The sequence below is a fragment of the Ochotona curzoniae genome, unplaced genomic scaffold, assembly GCF_017591425.1.
Source record: "Ochotona curzoniae isolate NIBS_2020 unplaced genomic scaffold, NIBS_Ocur_1.0 scaffold_4701, whole genome shotgun sequence".
Lineage (NCBI taxonomy): Eukaryota > Metazoa > Chordata > Mammalia > Lagomorpha > Ochotonidae > Ochotona > Ochotona curzoniae.
In genome coordinates, this window is record NW_024467122.1 from 42,057,767 (window position 1) to 42,073,739 (window position 15,973).

The window sequence follows — 15,973 nt, forward strand, 5'->3', positions numbered from 1 at the left end:
CACCATAGGGAGAAGGTTCGGGGAGGGGTCGGGGAATCCCAGTGCCTATAACACTGTGTCATATAATGCAATACAATTAATAACAAAAAAATTAAAAAAAAACGTAAAGCCTATACCTTGTTTATTCATTGGAAAATTAAAATACTAACTATAAAACTTGCTGTAATATGGAACATTAGATTTGCAATTTTAGTAAACCGAATAGGCTTACATTTGTAAATAAAAGTAGTTGCACTATAGTGATTTTCAGTTCTGGATGTTTTTAGCCTCTGAAATTTTTCCTTAATACTATTTTTACAGTTTTACCAAGAAATGAATGATTATTTATCCTTTTGAGGGTTCATAATTTATCTAAAAATATCATTTCACTCTCCAATTCTTAGGATGAAATAGTCTGTTATTTAAAACTTAATTAACAGGGCCGACTGCGATGACTCAATGGCTAAATCCTCACTTGTATGCTCTGGGATTACACATAGGCTCCAGTGTGTGTCCTGGTTACTCCGCTTCCCACTTGCTTATGGCCTAGAAAAGCAGCAGAGCCTGGCCCAATGCCTTGGGGCACTGCACCTGTGTGGGAGACCTGGAAGCGGCTCTCAGCTCCTGGGTTTGGATCAGCTTAGCTCTGGTTGTTGCATCCATTCAGGGAGTGAAACAGCAGACAGAAGATCTTTCTCTGTCTCTCCTTCTCTCTATAAATCTATTCTGCCTTTCCAACAAAAATAAATATATCTTTTAAAAAATAACTTCATTTAGATTAAATATTGGGTACCTGGGGCACTGGATTTCTGGATAATTTGACTGATGTTACTCTACATGGAGTTAGAATCTACCCTTTATGGTTTACAAAGAAGTAATGTGTAAAGGAAGCAGCATAGATCTGGAAGCTACTAAGTTAAAATAATGTCTTACAGAAATTTTAGCAAACTGCTCTTTTAATGCTTATTTATCAGAAATGGTCAGATCACCAAAATAATAAGGCTAAATATATTAAAGCTCATAAACAGTAAATACATACTTTTCCTACTCTACTGAAAAACGAACCAAATAAACAAAAATGACAGTTATATTTTTATTGATTCAGATTTATGAATTTAAATTCAATTAGAATGTAAGCATTTTTATCACAGATAATGATATACCAACTAACAGAAAATACTCTAATATATATATTCCTTCAACACACAGTTTAAGTGGCCAACAAAACCAAATATTTCTACTTATTTGTATAATCTGGCCACTTTAACTTTATAAAGGCTTCATAGATACTATGTTTTTATTTATAGATTTTGATAACAACATAAAATGTTATTGCATTTTGTTGGACTCTGCCTTAGGTTATGTTGGAAGTCTCAAGACTTTCTTTAGAGCTGTCTTGATCTCCTTATTACGGAAGCTGTAGATGAGGGGATTGAAGAGTGGTGTCACCATAGCATAGAGGAGAGTGGCTATTTTTTGCATCCCAGCAGAATGTCCAAGTCCTGGGCTTACATACATGACCATCAAAGACCCATAGAACAGAGACACGACAGCCAAATGAGACCCACATGTAGAGAAAGCCTTATGTCTCCCAGTGGCTGAAGGCATACGCAGCACGACTATTAAGACAAGAGTATAGGATCCAAGAATAAAGAAGAAGTTACCAAAGATAACTAGTGAGCTAAGAGAGTAGCAAAGCAGTTGGGTTCTTGGGGCAGAGGCACATGCCAATACAAACAGTGGCCCTGGATCACACACAACATGGTCGATAATATTTGGACCACAGAAGGGCATCTGGGACATGAGAACAATGGGAGTCAGGAACCACAGAAATCCACACACCCAGCAGAGAATGACCAGTTTGGTACAGAGATGCCCAGTCATGATGTTAGGGTAGTGCAAGGGACGACAGATAGCAAGGTACCTATCAAAAGCCATGACAGTCAAAAGGAAACATTCAGATGTACCCAAGGAGAAAAAGAAATAGAATTGGAGGAAGCATCCAGCAAAGGAGATATTTTTTTTCTCTGACAGAAAGTTGATCAACATCTTGGGGACTGTGGAAGAGACATACCACATTTCTAGAAAGGAGAAATTCCTCAGGAACATGTACATGGGGGTGTAGAGTCTCTGGTCACACCACAAGGCACAAACAATGGCTCCGTTCCCTGTTATGGTCAGAACATACGTGGTAGTGAAGAGGGAGAAGAGCAGGATTTGAATCTTCCACTCACAAGAGAAACCTTGGAGTATAAATTCTCTGACAAAAGCAATGCCAGAACCTGGGTCAGAAATATTCATTGAATCAGTAACCTGCAAGGACAAGAAGCATATTGTAATCAGTCAGGGTTAGTTTGAAAGGAACTCCTTTCTGTAAGAATGAAGAGAAGACAATGTGAGATAGTTCTTCAAAGGAATCATCAGGAAGATAATATAACCTAATGAGTACTCTGAACTTTAGTGCATAGATTGCTACACAGAAATTAGCTTTTATGTGTTTCTAAGTGTCTGTCTTACTATGAAACCATGTTAGAACTGGGTAAAATTAAATTAATTTAATACATTCAAACCTAAATGATAGTACAGCAAAATCAGTAAAAAATTTTTATATAATTCTTTATAGCTCAGTTAAATATTACTTAACATTATTTAAATATGCAAAAATCTGTATATATTTTGCAGTTATTTGGCAGTAATCACTTTAAATAACTGAATTTCTATTTCTGCTAGCTAAAACATCATAAAATGCAGTTCTATAACATTACTTACCAACACTGATTTTTAATGTTGTAATGTTGTAGTATCTTTTGTCGAAAACAATAGCTTTAATTTTTTGCCCAAGACTTCACCTTATTTCTGGGAACTGAAATAGTCGCTATCATATCGGTATACTCAACATCATAGTATTTTGGTCAATATGCATGAAAGTTTGTGAAAAATATCTAAGCATGAACATGTACTTTATGGTTTTTCAAACATTTTTTGAATTACTTTTGCTAATAGGTTTGTATAAAATTAAAAAACTAATTGGCAAGAATGAAATACTTTCTGTGTCCTAAATGAGCTTACTTTATCCCATCTTCTAGCAGAAAAGATGTCAGGAACTCAGTTACCTGGAACAATTTTGCTTTGGTAATAAGCAGAAAAGTAAAACGTTTTACACTTTTGGCACAAACGCAGAACTTGGAAAAGAATATTTTCTTCTAACCTACTCTAGACACCTGTAATGTAGAGTGTCTTAGCGTGTGATTAACTGGACGATGTATTTGTGCTTCTTTTGGTAATGTGCATCTCCTAGAAACGCTCTAAGACAGAAGCATTGCTAAATCAACATTAGGAAACTCAGGAATGATACAGAGGAATCCTGTCACTTAGCAGTGCTCCAAAGGTACAGCTGCTACAGTTTTGACATGGACCAAATCATGAAATAACCTCATTTTGTAAATTTTGTCCTGCCTTTAGCTAGTTTTATGGCTGCAGAAAAAGTGAAAGATGCACCTCCTTTATCTTATGTTCTCTTGGGATGTGGCCTCTACAGCATTAGGACAGTTCACTTCTTCCAAGCCAACAGATCTTCAAATGTTAATGACTGTACGTTCTCTGAGGATTCAGTCAGGAGTAATGATAACTTCTCCAATGCATCATTATTTATGAAGAACTTGCCAGTCTGAAAATGAATTGAAAATAAAAAGCTTCTTGAGATTCAGTCTGAGAAAAAAAAATTACAAAATACAAGCTGAAGTTCTGACATTAAGCTGAGGAACATTACAGATGTTATTGTTCATATTCTGGAGGATACAGAGTCCAGTGAGCAAAACACTGAGATGTAGACTTGGTAGGACACTGAAATGCATAGAACTTTAGAAGGATAGTATGGAAGATTTCTTTACATATTAGAGGAAAGTTCAAGACATTTAACTGGCAAACCTATTAGAGGCCCATTTGGCTTCTCAATATGAGAATTTACTTTCATTGCTTAGTGTCTCTTCACTTTTTAAAAATAGATTTATTTTACTTATTTGAAAGGAAGAGTTACAGAGGGAGAGAGAAAGGGGTGGTGGTGGAGAGATCTTCCATCTACTGGTTGACTACCTAAGTGGTCTCAGTGGCTGGGCCTGTGTCAGCTAAAGCCAGGATCCCTGAGCCTCTTCCAGGTTTTCCATGTGGGTGCAGGGGTGCAAGCACTTGGGCCATCCTCCACTGCTTTTTCAGGTAGTTAACTGGGAGCTGGATTGGAGGTGGGTCTACTGGGACATGATGCTAAATCAGCATTAGGAAATTATGGAATGATGGGATGGCGGCACTGCAGTTAGTCCCTTAATCCAAGATGCCACAGCACCTACCTCATCTTTAGTTTTGTCTTATAGCATTTGAGGGTCTACATGGTATACCTCAGACACACAGAAAGGAATGAATGGTTTTAACAAGTAACTTGCATCAAGAATATATGGTTTCTGAAGGTTGGTCTCTGTATCAGAGACTACTTAAGCAAAAACAAAACAAAAGCCCCTCACAATGAAAGACCAAGGCAAAATGTTATTTAGATCTTTACCACCTTTTGGTTGTTACTGTTTCAGTCCTTACACACTCTGAAAATATAGGCTTGATTTTTTTATTGCTTGCCTAACGTCATCACTGGTTTCATTATCCACACAATAAAGACCAACTTCTCAAATTCTCCATAAATATATCTGTAATTACTTTAAAAAAAGTCTTTTAAAACAGATGTGTTGAACAGTATTTCTTTCTCTGAAAATCTTGAAATTTTTTATATTCTCTTCTTGGTCATTTTCTCTACTTGAAATTCCTCTTGTCTTCCTTTGTCCCATGAAAAAACTCTTCCTGTTCTTCAATATGCAGTTCAAGTGACATTTTTCTGCAATACTTTCCATTTTTAGATTTTTTGAAATAAAGGTTTTTTATTTACTTGCAAGTTGGAGTTACAGAAAGGGAAGCAGAAATACACAGAGAGAGCTTCCATCCAGTGGTTCACATCTGTATGAGAGCTTCATCTGTGTCTCCTTTGTGGGTGCAGAGCTGGGAGCTAGATGGGAAATGGAGTACATACTGCTCTCTCTTACTCCCCTAACTGACCAAAGCATGTTTTCTTTGCCCTAATGTTTAATTTTATAGTTTTTATATTTTTTTGTGATACTAATAAAAAGCTATTTTATATTGTATTTAATTCAGTGCATATATTGAAATGATAACTGTGACTTTTATCTTTCATTTTTATTTGCATCTTTTTGCATCCACTATTTAGTGTGTGCTGTTGAATCATCCTTACACACCAGGTCTAAATTCTACTTGAGCATAGTGTGTGATTATCCTAATGTGCCTTTGAATTTGGTGTGAGAGTGTTGAGGATTTTTGCACTGGTCTATAATTTTTTTGTCTCACGGTATCCTTGTCTGATTTTGGTATTGGGTAGGCCTGGTATCATAACATTCATTTAAAAATGGCTTCATCTTCTTCAATTTTTGGGAAGTTTGGAAAAGCTTGCAGATAATTCTTTGAATGTTTGGTAGAATTCATTAGGTTCTGAGATCTTTCTGTAAGGAAAGTTTTGATTATTTATGTAATCCCCTCATTCGTTGTTGGCCTGTTTACTGTTATCTGTTTTTATTTAAAAAGATAGTTTTTACAGAGAGAGAGGAGAAACAATGAGAAGGTCTTAAGGTGACTGCAACTTTCTTTTGCTGTGGAAAACATCGCAGCATGAGTGTGCTGGATGGATGGGGACTGGGTCTGGTAGCCAACACTTCTGCAGGGGGAGGCACAACGGAACCCCTCAGCGCTCCCCTATCTAACAGCATCTTTTCTCCATATTACCATTTTGGAACCCAAGATGATGGCTGAGATTGCTTCTGTTAGATCTGTTAATGGCATTGTGAAGTTTCCAACTAAATACTACATGAATTACCTAAAGGAAGAAGACACTTTGCATTCACAAGGCAGGATTGTGTGTGACTAACACACACACTCGCTGATAGGAGCTGTGAGTCCTTTGGGACCTGCCCAATGCCAAAAACATAGTCAATGAGTCAGTGGAGACAGCTTGCCTAGTTTTCCCTCTCTCACATTCCTATTGTTTAGTTCAAGTGGGAAATAACCATACTCACACATTCACACATAAATTCTCTCGACATAAAACCCTTAATAAAGCAAGGAAATCAGTTTTAGCAATGTGGACATTTATCTTTCCAGAGGGCTCTGTATCATATGTGAGCATGTGTATGTACTGAGGGAGAGGCCTACCCAGGGGTGCAGCCATGCCTTGAGTTGGTGGCTGGAGTAGCAATCCTCCCGCAGTGCAGGTGGAGGCATCCAGCAGTAAGGGCATGCTGTCCGCAGGTCACAACTCCTGAGGCCTGCACCAGAAGAGACTTTCTGTCTTGCTGCTTTTTCTCCTGGTGCTAAAGAGGAAGACAACTGGTCTGATACCTGTTGAGGGAAAGGTCCTGTTTGTAGAGACCCAGGCAGACTCTCAGGCCCTTTCTCCTCTTAGAAAAAATTTTGACCTGTCTGGAGTGTGGGGCGTTGGCTGGGCTACTCAGGCTAAAGCCAAAGGGATTCATGGGTGGCTGGCTCTGCCCAGGAGGCCCCACTGCAGGAACCTCAACAGGGTATGTAGAGATCAAAACTCTAAACCAAAAAGAGGGATTTGGTTACATCTAGGGTTCTTGCTCATAAATAGAATTGAGGTTACATAGTTTTAGAAAAATTCAAACATAATTTCAAAGGATCTGACCCAAGCATCAGAAGATTGGGGTGAGAGAGCCTGCTGGGAGTGGCTTGGAGCACAGACATCTTAAACCACTGGCTGCAAAACCATGGAAATGAAAATAAAGAATGATTCTTGGGAGTCTTTGCTCCACTTTGGGAACTGGGGCCGTGGGCCCTCCAGAGCCCCCCACACCACATCATCTTCTCATCAGCCAGCCCCCTTCCAAAAACAACCTAGCATCCAAGATCTAGACCTAACCTGTTAAACCTCTATTCTGCTATTACTATTCTGCTATTATTAGGAAAGTAACATTCGATAACTCTATTATCCCTTTCCTTAGGTAATAAAAAAAGAATAAAATGCCTTGCTGTGCAATGGATGTGAATGCCTGTAACACATGCTGCCCTACTATCTGAACGTGACTAAGACGATCCTATACAATGTCTCTGTTAATTAGGAGAATCTAGGAGAGAAACCTTTGGGACCAGGCTGTGGTTGGACAGGCTGAGGACTGGTGAAATAGAGACTGACAATTGCCATTGGTTAGCAATTCCTAAGAGCAGGTGGTGCATCTGTTGCTAAGGGTTTCTCTTCCCAGCTTCCTCTTACTATCCCTTTGGCTGCATATCCTTGTAGGAAAAGCATGAGTGAATCAGGCAACACATCCTGGCTTACTGTTACAAAGTGAGAGATGGTTGTGGGGGGTGGAGTGGGGATGAAGACACCATCCCTCTTCTAATGATAAAAGTAAAGGTTTTCAAGCTGAAAGAAAAACAAAACAGCAAAAGATGCATCTTTAGGCTTTATATAAATGTCAATAGTGTCCTCAGAAGGACTCTTTATGAACATTGTATATAGTGATACAATGTCATTTCACATGATCAGTTGCTGAGGTTTCTTGTTTCCTTTCCATTTTTGGTCCAATATGGTTTTCCTCCAGACAGGTCAATTTTTAGTATTATCACTACCCTAGATGGTGTTTTGAGTAGGATACAAATAAGGGTGACCCCTGAGGGATGTATTCCCCATCACTGAGAGAGTCCGAGTTGTTGGGAGTGATGTGTTAGCTGAATATCTGAATAGGATTATCTAGATTTTTTCCATTCATGACTAGACTATGTAAACATTATCTGTAAAGATAGTTCAACAAGGTTATTCACAAAGTTGTTCTCTTGATTCTGGCCATAATGACCAAAAGAAAAAAAGATAAAACTATTTCCATAATTATAAACACATTTTATTATGGTGCCAAGGAGACAGATGGGTTTATCTTTGTATGACACTGACATATCACAACTGGATGACAAATAACCCAGCCTCGTACCATTCAGATGGACAATTATCAGCAGATCCAGGGTAGTTGATCCTTGTTCCAACTTCCTGATAAACTAGCTGCACCAAGGTTCTTGCATCAGGAACCCAAAAGTAAGACTCTTTTCTAATTGTGAAGAAATCAAATATTTATAAGTTACCTTTCAAAAGCATTTATTACTTGACAGTTAAATTCACTTACTTTCCCAACAGTAAGATCAATATGGTAAATTAATCATTTACAACCCCAGCAAGAAGTTTATATACTTGACCAATGTTAAAAACTAAGGGCAGAGTGGTTGAAAGATAGTTTTCGTATTTTAAATTATGGACAGGTCATTGCGAAAGAAGATGTTTAAAATAAGATAACTGGAGTTTTCAACCACGAGTTGTTCTGTGGCAGAAGATGTTTAGGAAAATGTACATATAAGTTGAGGGTCTGGAAATTAAAATATCTATGCTGTTTACCTTTTGGAAAGTCTTCAGGTGTCACTAAAAATGTATAAAACCCACTTTGAGGGCTAATTATCTAGAATACACTGCACATATATGTGTATAAGTTCACATACATGCATGTACATACCAAACCAAAATCAGCCAAGTTCATAGTTTGGGTTTAAATGTAGGAACAATATCCCCTATATCCCAAGAAAAGGTAAGGTAGAAGTTATAAAAATGATTTGTCAAAAATACTAAGGGGTGACTTCCAGAGTGGGATTCTGAGGTTTTTTTTCTATTCTGGTAAAGAATAATATATAACTCATCATTGTTCCTAATCAATTAACACCTATATATTAGGACTTATTTTAGAAACTTTCATTTTTTAATTTTAAATTTTAATATTGGTTACATAATTGAGATGGGGGCATACCCTATGTGCGCCTCTGATTAGGATAGGGAATATTGAGGTGTGGAAGACGGTTCTAGTTCATTTGCTTTCTCCAGTGTCCTCGAGGGGTTGGGGTGGGGCGGAGGTTAGATGCTTTTGCTATTACACTACATCAGCACCTGGGGTGGAGAGATGGTTGTTCGATGACACCTTAAAGATCCTAATATGGGGAAGCATGTTCCAAGTGTTACTGAGTGATTTTGACAGTTCGGAGACATTGCTGGCTTCTTCCCATGGTCTGATGGCTGTCCAGGTCTACGTCAGTGTGTCCACCAAAGCCAGGCACTTGCTGCAAAGCTGGGCCAGGAAACTTATTATGCTTTCCATCCTCTGACATCCTCTGCTGGCTTAGGTGATCTGGTCATGTCCCCATGTGTATTTGGGCAAGCTGTCCACTGCGCAGGCATCAGCAACTGAGGTTGCCCAGTATTGATACATGTACTCCAAGGTCAGGCCACGTGTTATTTTAGGAACTTTCATATCCATCATTTCATGAAAACCTCACACTAATTATTCTGTAGGGTGGGGAGTATCACTCCATGTTATAGTCGACATGGAGGGACATGCCAAATTCAGTAAGTGAATCAAGGAAGAATCAAATTTCATAAACATCTTCTGATTCAAAGTCTCATATCTTTTAAAGCAATTATGATATTATTGACATTAAACTATAGAAGAACAAGATTTTTCCCCTCTGTGCCACAGGCACAATTTTGTAATTACTGAAATTTCCTCTAACACTGACATCCTCTTCTTGTACCATACCGCAGCGAAATTTAGATGTTTTATTTCTTTGTTTTCATGGATAACTTGTACATTTAATGATTAACACATTTATTGCATTTTATGGTAATTTTCCCTTATACCTATCTCCTCCATAAGATTGTTATGTGAGAGAAGAGATGAGCTTCTTAGGTCAGTGTCAAAGAAAGATGTCTATCCTAGAGGAAGCATTCAATTGTTTATTGATTGAATGATTGAACTAATGTGAAAGTAACAGTGGCTATTCCACATATATCAAACTAAACTAGACTATTCCACATTCCTCCCGGGATTCCTGCCAGAAAGCTTTAAAGATGTTTTAAACTTTTCCAGAACTTTCCATAAAGCATTTTTCATTTCCTTATTCCGGAGACTGTAAATCAGGGGATTGAAGAGAGGAGTAACCATGGCATAGAACAAGGTCATGATCTTTGGCATCAGGGTTGAGTGGCTGGACCCAGGACTTACATGCATCACCATGATAGTGCCGTAGAAGAGCAGCACCACAACCAGGTGGGATCCACAGGTGGAAAAGGCCTTGTGCCGACTGGATGCTGAGGGCAACCGAAGAACAGCAAGTAGAACCAGGGCATAAGAGATGAGGATGGAAACGAAGCTCAGGAGAATAACAAGGGAGCTTAGTGTATAGCTGGTGAGCTTGGATATCGGGGCAGGGGCACAGGAAAGGGTCAACAGTGGACCTGAATCACATACAAAGTGATCAATGACATTAGGGCCACAAAAAGGCAATTGGGAGATGAGAACAACAGGCACCAGATACCAGAGAAAGCCACACACCCAACAGGAAGTTACCAGCTTGACACAATTTTGTCCAGTCATAATTGTGGCATAATGCAGAGGATGGCAGATGGCAAAATACCGATCAAAGGCCATCGCTGAGAGAAAGAAGCACTCAGTAGAACCCATGGAGAAGAAAAAATACAGCTGGAGGAAGCAGCCGGTGAATGAAATGGTCTTGACTTCTGAAAGGAAGTCGACCAGCGTGTTTGGGACAGTGGAATTGACATACCAGATCTCTAGGAATGCAAAATTTCCCAGAAGGATGTACATGGGGGTGTGGAGATGCTGGTCCCAACACACAGCACAGATAATGGCTCCGTTTCCCATGAGAGTCAGGAGGTAGATGATGGAGAAGAGCACAAACAGGAAGACCTGAATCTCCCTGCTGCAGGGGAAGCCCAGAAGAATGAATTCACTCACTGACTCGGAATCGGATGCTGACCCAGAGAGGTTCATTTAGCTGTGAACTGCACTGCAATGAGACATCGACATCACAAAAGCAAATTCAAACAACTGAACCTGATGTACATGAGCCTATGTGATTTGGTCTTTAACTTCATGTTTTTCTCTGTGTACTCTGGAGTCCCTCACCCCACTAAGAAAAGAATAGCTGGAGTTCTAATAAATCATACCCCAAACCATCTGTAACTACCTCTTCATTTTACTCTTTTCATCCCTCTCACATACTTTATTTTCTTTTCCCTTCTTCCACTAATTTACTTATTCTCTCTTGGCCTGGGCAAATGGTTCTTTGAATTTCTGCCACTCAACAATTTCATCCTTTCTGAACTATTGCTGAATTCCACAGTATTTGAGATTCTTTGTTCTGCATACATCCAATGTACATGTGTAAACTCATTATACAATGCTTTATCATAATTAGTATCCATTTTGAATCTCTTTGGCAGTCTTTGGCAGAGCTTCAGACATGGAAAGATTACACTTTTCAATTCCTTTTTTCCCCTAATAACATAATCCAAGTCTCTTCATAGGTATTTAGAGCATATTTGCTAAATTACCATTGAACAAAAAACTAGCTCAGTATTTCAAGACAGAAGACATGAAATATAACATTTGATAAGCAACTGACTTTTTTGTAACAAATAAAAAATACTCACATTTTATATTTCTTTCCATGCACAAGGATATAAACCTCTGAGAACAAAGCTCAAATGTTAATCATTTTTGATCCCTTTTTCATTTATTTAATACATTATCTTACGGCTGATACAGTTTTGTAATTGTGTGTTAAATAAATGCATCTATTTATGCCTCTGATTGAATATTGATACAGGTAACTTTCTACCTGGACTAGTTAATCTGTCCACAGATTTAATAATCATACCTTGAATTTGAGAAGTGGGGACTTACGAGAGCAAGTGCATGCCCAAAAGAAAGCTTTGGTTCATCTACTCCATGGAATACTACTCAGCTATTAAAAAAAACAAAATGCAGTTCTTTTTGGCTAAATGGGCACAACTGGAAACTATAATGCTAAGGGAAATGAGTGAATCCCAAAAGATTAGATACCACATGTTTGCCTTGATTTAACCTGTAATTTTTGTATGGTTGTTTGTTATTTTTTGAACCTGTCATTGATACTGTCTCAACCCAGATGTTTCGAAGAAGGGAACTTGCATTATTTTTAACATATTGTTTACCCAATACTATGTCAATTAATTCCATAATGTTGTATATTGATACTGAGGCCTTGTTGGGGCTTTTAACTGACCGGATCTTTACTCTGTTAGACCTATCTTCAGACCATAGAAGGTCTCCCCAAGAGGCCACTGAACTTATCTGGACAATAAGACGCTGAACTTCATGCTAGGCATGTGTTTGCAAGCAATGAATCTCAACTGAACTTGAACTATGGTTATGCAACAAGGTGGAGGAATCCACCATGGGGGGAGGGGTATGGGAGGGGTGGGGGGAATCCCCAGCGCCTATAAAACTGTACTACATAATACAATGTAAGCAACAATTAAAAAAAAAAAAGAAGAGGTGGTAGGCTAATATGGCATGACATTAAAGTAAACAAATGTATCATTTTTACAAGGGGCTGTTCTGTACTTAACATCTTAGAAATCCCTTTAGAACCAAGAAAGCATAAATGGCTAGATACCCTGTATGAAATCTTAAGGCTAACTCAGCCTTTGTTAAAAATGTGCTGGTCTCCTTGAATTCTACTGAGCTCCATCTCTTGCTTTCAGTTGGTCCACAGAGTAAAAGGAAAGAATCTCAATATGAACCCTGAAGGATATCGAGAGGACACATGAAAACATTGTCCCTGGAACAATGGCAAGGATATGCTCAACTTTGTTTACCAGAACTGCTTGACATCTTGTGGCTCATTCTGATCATCAACTGGGGCCACACTCTGGCTGCTGTAATTCACTGGATGAAATCCCTGGCCAAGGTTCTAGGCCTGTTCTGCTCTGTTAATTTTATTTTCCTCGAGACAACTACTCTGTATTTCTGGCACTTTTGGATCTATATGATTAAAAAAAATTTTTTTTGTGCTTTTGTTTGTTCTTGTGTTCTCCTTTAAGTAGTTGCTACTTTAATTCAACTTTCCTTAGATGCTTTGCTAGATGAAAAAGTCCACGAAGTCCTTGGAAAAGCAGAAACATAACTGAGTAATCAGTGAGGCAGATTGGGTATTTAAGAAGAAGGCAGGGTTGCTCTTCAAGTCTAGGCTGAGCTGATGATTCTCTAAAACTCTTAATGATCTGGTGTTTGGAGATCCATCTGAAGAAGCCAAGGCATCACAATTCAGAGAAAACAGACCTGAGGTAGTTCAGTCTGGCTCCCTTACTTAAGGCAAAGAAAATTTTCACCTTCCCAAAGAAGGTGGTTACAAAGGTACTTTTATTCATGTCAGAAGAACTGCTAAATTTCTCTCTTCCAGATGTTACTCTGATTTGGCCTGGTTGTCTGCCTGAATTTGCCCAGCTCATCTTGTAGCAATATCAGAGAACCTGTTTTTGCTAGATTAAAACCGTTAGCATGATTTCCCCAGCTTTGCCACCCAGTAGTTATACAATTCTATGTGTGACTAAGTAAAAACAAAACACAGAGATCTAACATTAGGTAGTTTTAAGACACATGTATGAGACACTATGAAGTCAATTCATTTTTCCTATTTCCTTAGCCTACCAGGACTTTCTAGGGTACAGTAATTTTTATCATAGCTTTAATTTTCCTTTCTATGTTTCTGTGGAACCCTATAAATGCATGTTAATATAGTTATATTAATATATGTTAATATAGTACCTAAAACAGATGAAAGGAAATGTTCTATCCTCATTTTACATTATCTTTTAGAGCTATTGATCATGATTGAACTCATGTTACTTCAACAGAGACATGAACTTAGAATTTTGAAAAAATATAAAAACCTACACACACTAATGCTTTATAAAAGAAATTCATTTTTACTTACCTCAGCTAATGACAAATATCACAGTCTTCTGCAGGAATCCAGAGTACTCTTGCCTGGATTTTGTAATTCAGATGTTTCATCAGGAATATAAGAAACAACACATTAGGATTGGCTCATTAGAAAAGAAGGTAGAAATATGATATGATTTTTTTCATACCTGGGGCTTTGCTTGGGAGAAACCATAGATCAAAGTCAATTGTGTCCTTTCCCCCCTCTGTCTTAGTCTCAAATATATGGCTGTCTAGAAACTTCACTAAAAAGCAAATCCCCTTTTGTAAGATTGGCTTTTCATTCCCTGCAGATAGTTTCATCAGAGGAGATGGCTGAATGATGTCATCTCCAGTTTCTTGTTGGCAAGAAAGGATTCCAGTGCCACCTACCTAAAAAAGCTGAAGACAAATGAAGGGTATACTGAGGAGTTTGCTATTCTCTATATATTTTTGCTCAATATCTCCAAATAGTTGATTTTTATTAAATAAAAGGGAGTTTTCATCTGAGAGCTCTTATGGGCAGACCGGTCTCTCAAGACTTACCAGTACCTTTTCTGTTTAAATTCCTTAGAGAAAAAAACCTAGACAAAACAAAAAGTAGGCATGGAGAGTATACACGTAGTTCTGCTTTTCTAACTAAAAGCCAATTATCATTTGTCTTTTATGGAGCCAATGTTTCTCTAGGGAAAGGCAACAACCATAGAGCCAGTCTCCAGACAGAGCTGGAAAATGAAGAAAACAATAACAATATATTTGTCTTTCATAAGGAAGAGAAGAGTAGCAGCTTAAAGGCTATGGGAGTTTTGCTTATGGTATTTAAGAATTATTTTGTATTTTTAGTTTACGATCTTTTACTTGCTTCGTACTTACTGGAATGTTTTCTCTCTTGAGGTTATTGAAATTATTTCCAGAAAATTCTTCTAAGCATTTGTGTGTGTGTGTGTGTGCAAAATATAAGCTATCATAAGAAGTGAAGCAAACACTCATATTGGAAAAATAGGTCCTTTGACATGTCTCCTACATATTTCTTCAGGCTCTTGCCATCTAAATATCTTTTTAGAGAACTCCTGGAGTCCAGTGTAGTGGCAAAGAATAACATATTCATCTCATGAATTTCCCATTCTATTTGGAAATGAGAATGTGAGCAAAAATCATGTGGCACGTAATGTACGCATGTATTCAAAGCGGGCAATAGAGCAGCGCTCAGACTTGGAACCACACCATGTATGTTGTGCTTGGGAATGAAGATGTAAGCACTACAGTGAACAGGAGCCAAGATGCACTTTCCCTTTTTAATAATTCTGGCTAAGGTCAGTTCTTTCCATATTAACACAATATGTTATAGTCATTTCATCAGTCAGCAACTTTTAGTTTCCATCCTGATCCCAAGTAGAAATTAGTGTTTTAGGTGTTTTTATTCACATCAAATTTAATTTTATTTTACAATTAGGAAATTCACTGAAATTTCCCTCATCATTTCAAGACAATGGTTGCATTGTACACGTCAAAACAATACCTACCAAGTGTGGCTTGCAGGACCCATATTTACACATTTGGAAAGTTACGGCTTGGTAGGTTAAAGACCTTAGAAAATGTGGGGAATATTTAAGAAAAAGGAATTTGTTGCACTTAAAGTTATTGTAGCAAGATTAAATATATATATGAGTTTTTTAGACTTCTAGTTGCTGAATGCATGAATAAAAACAAAAGGGCACCTCCAAAATTATGAAGGTTATAGAAGGTACAACCAGACTACTTATGTAAGTTTCAGATGGTAGTTATTTTTCTGATCTCAATGACTGATTGTAATTGGATGTTTACGTAAAAAGAGATTTGTGGGCCCAGCATGGTAGCCTACTGGTTAAAGTCCTGGCCTTGCATGTGGCGGGATCCCATATAGGTGCTGGTTCATATTCTGGCTGCTCCACTTCTCTTCCAGCTCCCTGGCTTTAGAGGACAGTAGAGGATGGACCAAAGCTTTAAGACCATGCACTCACTTGGGAGACCTGGAAGAAGCTCCTGGCTCCTGACTTTGGATTGGCTCAGCTCTGGCTGTTGTGGCCACTTGG

At 38.2% G+C, this 15,973-nt stretch overlaps 2 protein-coding genes across 2 annotated transcripts; both read right to left on the minus strand.

The window, feature by feature from the left end:
- Positions 1 to 1,333: 1,333 nt before the first annotated feature.
- On the minus strand, positions 1,334 to 2,307 carry LOC121148856 (olfactory receptor 11H12-like). Its single transcript, XM_040969196.1, has one exon. It carries the CDS (start codon positions 2,278 to 2,280, stop codon positions 1,339 to 1,341), a length of 942 nt encoding a protein of 313 aa, XP_040825130.1. The 5' UTR covers positions 2,281 to 2,307; the 3' UTR covers positions 1,334 to 1,338.
- A 7,631-nt stretch (positions 2,308 to 9,938) lies between these two features.
- On the minus strand, positions 9,939 to 10,925 carry LOC121148354 (olfactory receptor 11H12-like). Its single transcript, XM_040968415.1, has one exon. The coding sequence runs from the start codon at positions 10,923 to 10,925 to the stop codon at positions 9,939 to 9,941; it is 987 nt and encodes a 328-aa protein (XP_040824349.1).
- Positions 10,926 to 15,973: the final 5,048 nt, after the last annotated feature.